This window comes from Chenopodium quinoa, unplaced genomic scaffold (genome assembly GCF_001683475.1).
Source record: "Chenopodium quinoa cultivar QQ74 unplaced genomic scaffold, ASM168347v1, whole genome shotgun sequence".
Lineage (NCBI taxonomy): Eukaryota > Viridiplantae > Streptophyta > Magnoliopsida > Caryophyllales > Amaranthaceae > Chenopodium > Chenopodium quinoa.
In genome coordinates, this window is record NW_018745240.1 from 1,328,021 (window position 1) to 1,336,864 (window position 8,844).

General features: G+C 38.9%; 2 protein-coding genes across 2 annotated transcripts; one reads left to right on the plus strand and one right to left on the minus strand.

The window, feature by feature from the left end:
- Window positions 1-1,477: 1,477 nt before the first annotated feature.
- LOC110711194 lies at window positions 1,478-2,101 on the minus strand. Its single transcript, XM_021889574.1, has one exon. The coding sequence runs from the start codon at window positions 2,099-2,101 to the stop codon at window positions 1,478-1,480; it is 624 nt and encodes a 207-aa protein (XP_021745266.1).
- A 4,369-nt stretch (window positions 2,102-6,470) lies between these two features.
- LOC110711128 (probable acyl-activating enzyme 6) lies at window positions 6,471-8,609 on the plus strand. Its single transcript, XM_021889506.1, has one exon. The coding sequence runs from the start codon at window positions 6,749-6,751 to the stop codon at window positions 8,435-8,437; it is 1,689 nt and encodes a 562-aa protein (XP_021745198.1). The 5' UTR covers window positions 6,471-6,748; the 3' UTR covers window positions 8,438-8,609.
- Window positions 8,610-8,844: the final 235 nt, after the last annotated feature.

An 8,844-nucleotide genomic window follows, 5' to 3' on the forward strand; every position in this document is an offset into this window, starting at 1 on the left:
CCGGTTTGTTATCAATTACAAATTCCTTTCAATTTTTTTGATGTTGATTTAATTGAGATTCATAGGTTCTTAATTGAAAATTGTTTTACTGTAGGACACCAAATGTGAAATGTTTAGGTGGGTTAATCAGAGCACCCCCATGGAAGATCTTCAATATCATGTTTTGGAGAAGGAAACAAGAATTTGCGAGTTAGAGTATGAGCAACAATGCAGAGATGATAAAATCAAGAGGTTACAGTTGAAGAAGGATAACTTAGAAGAGGATGTTCAAGAAATGAAGAACGAAGTGCATGCCATGCGTGTAGAGATGATGAATTGTTCCAGGAACCAGAAGAATTTATCCATGGCTTTGGTTTTTTCATGGATTTTCTTTGTTGTAGTGTTGTTTTATCTCAAATTTTAAGTGGAGTTTAGGTGGAGTTGTAATTTAACAATTAAGATTTAGGAACTAGATTTTGTCATCTGTTGCACTGTATTTGTAGTTGTTATGTTTTGCAGTTGCAATAATAACACAGAGCTTAACAGAGCTGATTTCATAACAGAGTTGATAATAATACAGTACTAATTTCTTAGTGCTAATCATACTATCTGAAAATTACATAACATAAGCATATGGGTTGGCATAAACCAAGATTGTTCAAAATACTTAGCTTACACATGCTACATTGTTCAAAAGACAAAGCAATATTCACTACATTGTTGTTCAAAATACTTAGTGCTAATGATAGTGTCACAAAATAACAGAATTCTGAACCCAAGGTGTCATGGATGTTGTTGATGCACTGTAGAGGTTTGGCTTGACTGTGTGGATATGTGTGCCTCCTGATTCCTTGCTCTATTCCTAGTAAAGGGGGCTTGAAACCGAATTTTACAACAATTACTTAGCAGATAGCTTAGCTTAAAAAAACAGATACCACAATACAGAAGCAAATGAACCTTACTTGTAGTACTGGGGTACCATCAGCACTGAACAACACACCAACCCCTGCTCTGCCTCTCCCCCTTCCTCCTCTGGTTCCCCTAATAGCACCACCTCTAGCAGCAGATGTAGCACCACCTTTAGCACCAGATCTAGCACCACCTCTAGCACCCCTACCACTGTAAATTACCCTTCCACCCTTGCCTAATTGACTTGGCTGTGCAATGGTGGAATGGTGTTGAACACCTGCAGAAGAAGTTGATGCATAGGTGGGGTCCACTACCTGCTGATCAGAAGACCTTGCTGCAGACCCTTCTTTCCTTGACATGCCTCTTCCCCTCTTTGCTGCTGGCTCTAAGTGAACAAAGTTGTCTTTGTCTGGACATCTCCTCTTGTTGTGGCCTCTAACGTTGAAGAGACTACATGTCATTTCAAGTCCTGTTCTTGACAAAGAGCCTGGCTTTTTTGGGTTCTCATAAGGATCTTTGATCCTATTTTTTCTAAGTCTTCCAGGACCTATTTTGATGGCAGGGGGTCTAAGTTGCAGGGTATCTTAGGCTAATGCCTCTCTCCTTCACATGGATGGATAAAACCACCATAAACCCTCAAGTATACATCCTTTTTATGACAATCATCCACAAAAGATTCAGCATCCTTGTTCTTAAAGAATATACATGCTATGGCATGACAACATGGGACCCCTAACATGTCCCATTTCCTACATGTGCACTTTCTGGCCTCTAAATCTACCTTGAGTTGATCAAGGAAATACTTCACATTGAACACTGTATCTGAAGAAGGTAAAACATCACACAATGCAGCCTTACTTTTTTCCTTTTCTAACATGGCATGGATTCTAGGACAAAGAACAGAGGTTGACTTCTGCATTTCTTGTCTTTTAGTTACTAATCTCTGCATCAAAGCCACTCTGATGTCCTCTAACATATATATCAAATGCTTGGTTCTGGCATTAATAATGTATGAGTGGAATGTTTCAGCCATGTTAGATGTGATTGCATCTGTCTTAATTTCATAATTCAAGTAAGCTCTACAAAATAGTCTTGGGTTATATGAAGTGAAAGCTATGGTTGCATCTGGATTTAACTCTCTCAACTCCTCTAAACACTCATTATAATCTGCCAAGTTGTAGGATTTAGCAATTTTCCAGAAATGTAGTTTCATTTAATCTCCTCTAAAGGATTTATGCCACAGTGAAAAAATGTGTCTAGCATAGTGACGATGCTCAGCTTTTGGTAGGACAGCAGCAACAGCATGTACAATAGCCTTGTAAAACCAAAAATAAAAAATGCATACTTAAACACACCAATCAACACTACTGAACTAGTGCATACATTTCACAAAAATGAACCAATAACTTCTTATAAACATACAAAATATCAAACAAAACCAGCATTAACTAGTGTCAGCCAAAGCAAGTATGGTTTAATGTTTACCTGGTGTTCATCTGATATAACAACAACCCCAGTGCCATCACCTAGCTCCAAATCAATTTGCAATTGGGTGATAAACCATGTCCAAGATGAGTGGTTTTCACCTTCTGCTGCAGCCCATGCTATTGGGTACATCTGTTCATTAGGATCTCTGCCAACTGCACTCAGAATTTGGCCACTAAGAAAGGTCTTTAAGAAAGCAGCTTCTACACATATGACTTTTCTGCAGCCTTCCTTCCAACCTTGCTTTACTCCTTCAAAACAGGTGTAGAGTCTCTGGAAAACAGGTGGATTTGTCTGCTTGGAAGTATCCACCACCAACTCAATACTTGTTCCAGGGCTAGAATCCTTCACAACTTGGATATACCTCTCAACTTTCATATAGTGTTCCCTCATGGAGCCATGGAGCATTCTATGTGTATGGAATTTGACTTTGTATGAAAAGTCCCTAGTCACCACAATCTTATAAGCACTCCTAATAGCTTCAATTATTTCCTTAGCTAGCCAGTGAGGCCTAGCTTTAAAAACCTCCAAGATTTCTCTAGCAGCCCAAGTTGATTTGAATTGTCTGTTTTTTTCATACTCCTATGACATGTGTGACTGCCATCCGCCGTCTTCACCAAGAATGTAGCATTTCTTGAATGCCATGCACCATACAGAAAAAAAGGACACCCTTCTACACATCTTACTCCTACATGCTGCTGCCTGTTCTTGTTACTCATAACAAAGCTCAAGTCCCTACCCTGCATAATTGCATACCTAGCAACAGCCTGTTTAAACTCACTCCTATTGGCAAATCTCTGACCTACTACCCAAGTGAATGTAGAAAAATCAGTCCCACCACTCACAAGCATACCTCTCCTTCCCTTCCTTCTTGCTCCAGCATTTTCATCATCACTATTCTCAGGGGTGTGAATCTCATCTTCAATGTTTTCATACTCACTATAATAACCACCAGCACCAGATGTGTCACCAGCACCAGCTGTGTCACCAGGAGCAAATGTTTCAACAGCACCAGAAGTTTCAGCAGCACCACTTGTTTCAGCAGCTCTTTGTTGCCCACCCTCTACTGATTTTGGACCTCCAAATCTCCCTTCACATACCTCTCTTTGAAGTTGGCTTGCTATTTCAAGGATCTTTTTGTTGCAATTTTGAACTCTCTGTCTAGCTTGTTCAACCTCCTCATCACTGTTGTCTGACTCACCAGTGACCAAATCAACCCTGTCAAGACCCTCATCAACCTCAAAGTCATCATCTTCTACCTCCAGCTCAACATCAATTCCTTCCTCTTCATCCTCCTCATCAGGCACAAACTCAGGATCTGATTCATCCTCATCATCATTACTAAAACCACATAGTTCCTTAAGGGTCAGTGGACTTTCTGGCCTGTTGTCTTCCCAATCATACTCTGTGTTCTCACCACAGACATGTGAAGGATTTGCTGGTTCTTGGTTGAGGGTTTGTTGTGGAGGTTCTAAGTTGGAAATAGGGTTGGGTCAAAGTGTTTTTATCAGCAAAGGCTGAAGAAGATGCTTTTGAGCCAACTTTTTTGGTTAAAGTAGGACCAGCCAAAGAAGAAGATGTTGTTACATTGGATGCCATGTGTTTTCTGGGGCTTCTTCTAGGTGGGCCCAACTTTAGTGATTGTGGACCCTTTTTGGGAGTTAATTTTTTAGGTTTAGTTGGTTTGGGAGGTGGGATATTTTCTGAAATTGGTCTGGTAATGTGTTCTGAGCTTGATTGGCTAATAGAAGTACTAGGATTTTCTGCTGACACTTGTGGCTCTTTATCACTATGCAACACATACACATCAATACTCCTATGCTTCATCACTATCTCTCCCATTTCTAATACTTCTGCATCCCCTGCTATCTTTCTTAACCCATCTGCTAAAGACTTCCCAGGAACTAAATAATATAGGGCAGCAATGTTAATATAATCCCCACATTTCGTTCCCAATTCAAGTAGCTCCCAATAACATAATTCATCAGGAGAAACCTGAAATGTCCTTCCTTTACCACCCATATACACTAACTCTCCATTACCAACAATTTTAAAGTTGCCTCCATGCCAATACCTCAAACTCACATTCTCAAATAAGCTATTCTTGCTCATTGTCACCTAAGATCAACCACAGTAACCAACAACATCATCACACACAGAGCAAAATTAAATCGTATCAACGAAAACCCCAAAACACCTAAATTCACCTATCCAATTACATTTGAACTACAACAAAGCAAACACCTTCGACGCAACCAAATAATGATACAACAAGCATAATCAAACACAAATTACTTTCACACATTTAATTCCCCCAAATAAATTAACATGCGTAATTGAATCATTCCACAAAACCCAAAAAACTGGAAACAAAACATCAACAGTGGTCAGTTCGTACCTTAAATTAAGCAACTCCAGGCGAATTCCGACGCAATTAACCAACGTCAGGGTGTTTTCCGGCGCAATAGCTTCTGTTGTCTTCCCCAATTAGCAGTACAGATTTAGGTGAGCTTCAATTATGGCGCAATAGTACGACACTTAGAGCATTCAAGTTTGGGTAGTTGGAGTCATTAATTGCCACCTGTGCAATTTGGGAGGGAAATGGTGGTCAACCAATTTTTTTTAACCTGCTGACTTATTAGTTGTAGGTTGCCAGTTTTTTTACCTGTTTAAAGCGGAGTACCCCTAAAGGTCGTATTATTCTGAAATAAACAAAAGGTGAACTTGTTTTTAGCAGACGGAGCAAAGGTCGTATTATTGGTGCAATTTTTCCTATAATAAATTTCTAAATTTTAAATCATTTATGGAAAACTCGAAAAAAAATAAAGAAAAATAATAATATTTTAACGTCTTTTTTTGTTTGTTTAGTACAAAAAAGCTCATACGACTAAAGTTTTCCAAGCTTGTTAAGGATAATCTTAATCATTATTAAAGTTTTATGTATAATTTTAAGCAAAAAATTAGTCCGATCCAAGACCGGTTTTTATAGGGTTTTGGACCGGACCGGACCGGAGGCCGGAAAAATAAATTTCTCAACCCGGAGACCGGACCGATTAATTTGGTCCGGTCCAGACCAATTTTTTAATACCCCTATGGCCCTATATGTAGCACTCCGTATTAGTTTTAACCTTTTAATGAATATATATATATATATATATTACTTTAACATTGAGAAACTACAACTTTTTTCGAAGCTGAGAAACTACTACTTTGTATATCTTTTGGTGTTGATTATAAGCAGGGGTTATAAATATTAATCGTATGCTTAAAAACTCCTTGAGTGTACGATATATTTCTCCAGATGATGACAACTTGCTAATTAACTACAACTTTTTTCGAAGCTGAGAAACTACTATTTTGTATATCTTTTGGTGTTGATTATAAGCAGGGGTTATAAATATTAATCGTATGCTTAAAAACTCCTTGAGTGTACGATATATTTCTCCAGATGATGACAACTTGCTAATTATGTTTATCGTCACTAGAGTTGGAAAGATTTTAATTGAAATATTTAGCTACTACTATAGTGACAAAAGATTACAATACATTATTGGGAACAAAAGATTATTAAAAGATTACAAACTATCATATTGAATTAAGAAGTTTGGCATTTATAGATCTATTCTCGTATATTACGAATAACGGGTAAATAATTTAACATTGAAAATAACTCTTTTGCCTTGGCAATATGAGCACCCTTATTAATATTTCTAATTACATGATACAAAAATATAAAAATTAATCATAATTTTGAAATATTATTGAATACAAATCAAATCAGATTTATATTATTATATTTTTCTTATATACTACTCGGTACAAATTATGTTTTATGAATGATTTAAAAAATTCTCTTAAATTGTGAAGACTGTTAAGAGCCCAACTAAGAGCACTTAAATGAAATGAAATGAAATCAGTACCAGATTTATTTATTTTTTTGGTAGGAAAATGAGTACGAGATTATACCCGCAATTTCCCAATCTACAACGAGGTTTATTTATTAAAAATTTAAAGGTCAAAATGTATTAGGAATTTCTTTAAGAAGGGGATTAGGTAGACAAGATAGAGAACAAAATTAAATTATTCAATTCCATCATATCACACAGGATTATAATACACACAAAAAAATACGGCAAGTCACAAATCTTGGCATCAAATGAAAAATTCGTGGTAATTTTACAAAAAGATAGTTTAAATTATCACGACTTTCGAGATCGTTACAATAATCTATCCATTATTGATGATATAACAGTGACATGTGAATCATATCTGTTCTCCTTATCGTTACATATACACTACTTCATTTGCAATTTACCCTTTAAACGTAACCCACAAAATAAACACACTTTTGACTTTGTTGTCTCAAACTCCCCAAATGGATCATCTCAAACCCACACCTGCTAATTCTCCACCACTTACCCCCCTAGGCTACCTTGAAAGAGCGGCCACCGTGTACGGCGAGTGTACCTCCGTTGTATACGGAGGCACCACCTACACGTGGGCCGATACCCATGAACGATGTCTTCGAAGTGCATCATCTCTTTTGTCCTATAGCATTGAAAGAGGCCAAGTTGTATCTGTTTTAGCCCCTAATACTCCTGCCGCATATGAGCTCCACTTTGCTGTCCCTATGTGTGGTGCGATCCTTAACAATATTAATACCCGCCTTGACCCGAGGACTATCTCCGTGCTCCTCCTCCACGGGGAATCAAAACTCGTATTCGTCGACTATCAACTCTCATCGGTCCTCCTCCAAGCATTGGCTCTCCTCCCTCCCTCCCACCCTCGCCCACGCCTTGTCCTAATAGAAGAAGCCGATCAAAATTTAAAAAATAATCAAGACGGAATTCAATCTCAGGTCTTAAGTAATCAATACTTAACAACCTACGAGATGATGATAAAAAAAGGTGACCCAAACTTTAGGTGGATACGACCAAATAGTGAGTGGGACCCGATTGTATTAAACTATACATCGGGTACCACTTCGGCACCCAAGGGCGTGGTCCATAGCCACAGAGGAGCGTTCATAATGTCCATGGACGCTCTGATCGATTGGTCCGTACCCAAGCAGCCAGTCTACTTATGGACCTTACCCATGTTCCACGCCAACGGCTGGAGCTTCACATGGGGTATGGCAGCAGTCGGGGCCACGAACATCTGTCTACGGAAATTCGATGGCCCCACCGTGTTCGCCACGATACAGGCCCACAACGTGACACACATGTGTGGCGCTCCTGTGGTTCTTAACATGCTCTCTAATCTCCCCAACCCCACCCCACTCTCCTCCCCCGTCCAAATCCTCACCGCCGGAGCTCCACCTCCGGCGGCGATTTTATTACGTACCGAATCCCTCGGTTTCCTAGTTAGCCACGGGTATGGCTTAACGGAAACTGGAGGGCTGGTTGTATCATGTGCATGGAAACCGCAGTGGAATAAATTCCCTGCGCCCGAAAGAGCAAGACTAAAGTCCCGCCAAGGAATTCAAACTATTGCTGCTGCGGAAGTGAGTGCGATTGATCCAGAAACTGGGAAACCGGTCCCAAAAGACGGGAATTCCGTAGGAGAAATTGTTCTTAGAGGTGGGTTTTTGATGTTAGGGTACCTAAAAGACCCTAAAGCAACTTCCAAATGTATGGGAAATGATGGATGGTTTAAAACAGGGGATGTTGGGGTGATGCACCCAGATGGTTATTTGGAAATTAAGGATAGATCAAAGGATATAATTATTAGTGGGGGTGAAAATATTAGTAGTGTCGAGGTTGAATCAGTCATTTATTGCTTTCCCGGGGTGAACGAGGCGGCCGTGGTGGCTAGGCCGGATGAGTATTGGGGTGAGACGCCGTGCGCCTTTGTGAGCTTGAAGGAAGGGGTGGAAAATCCTCCAAAAGAACAAGATGTTATTGATTATTGTAGAGCAAAATTACCACATTATATGGTACCTAAAACTGTTGTAATTAAGGATGAATTGCCTAAGACTTCCACTGGGAAGATTCAGAAATTTTTGCTTAGAGATATAGCCAAGGCTTTAGGGCCGTCAAGACACTCAAGACCAAGTCGTTTGTGATAAAAAATAGCCGTGGTTTGCTTTGTAATAAATGTTGACGACTCGAGTAGCTTGCGAATTGTCTCGTGTTATTAGTACCCTATTATATTACTAATGTGTATATAAGTGTGAGTTGTGTCGTGTTAATAATGAATTGATGTTTTTCCAATTTTTTGAGGTTTGATTTTGATCATTCCAGTTCAAGTAATCAAATTGTAAGAACTACTTGAATTTTGTTTTTTAAAAAAAAGGGAACTACTTAAATTTAGACATTTTCCCTGAAATATTCTTAATGTTTCTCAAATTCTCTATGTAAGGTACTATTTCTTTTCTTTTTTTTAAAAAAAAAAACATGAAACGCAAATCCGTCAACTGCAGTGAACACTTGTACTCACCCAATTTCCACAACGTTTGGAGTCTAACAGTGA

Coding starts and splice junctions, on each gene's coding strand:
- LOC110711194 (XM_021889574.1), bottom strand. CDS start 2,101: ATGAAACTACATTTCTGGAAAATTGCTAAATCCTACAACTTGGCAGAT.
- LOC110711128 (XM_021889506.1), top strand. CDS start 6,749: ATGGATCATCTCAAACCCACACCTGCTAATTCTCCACCACTTACCCCC.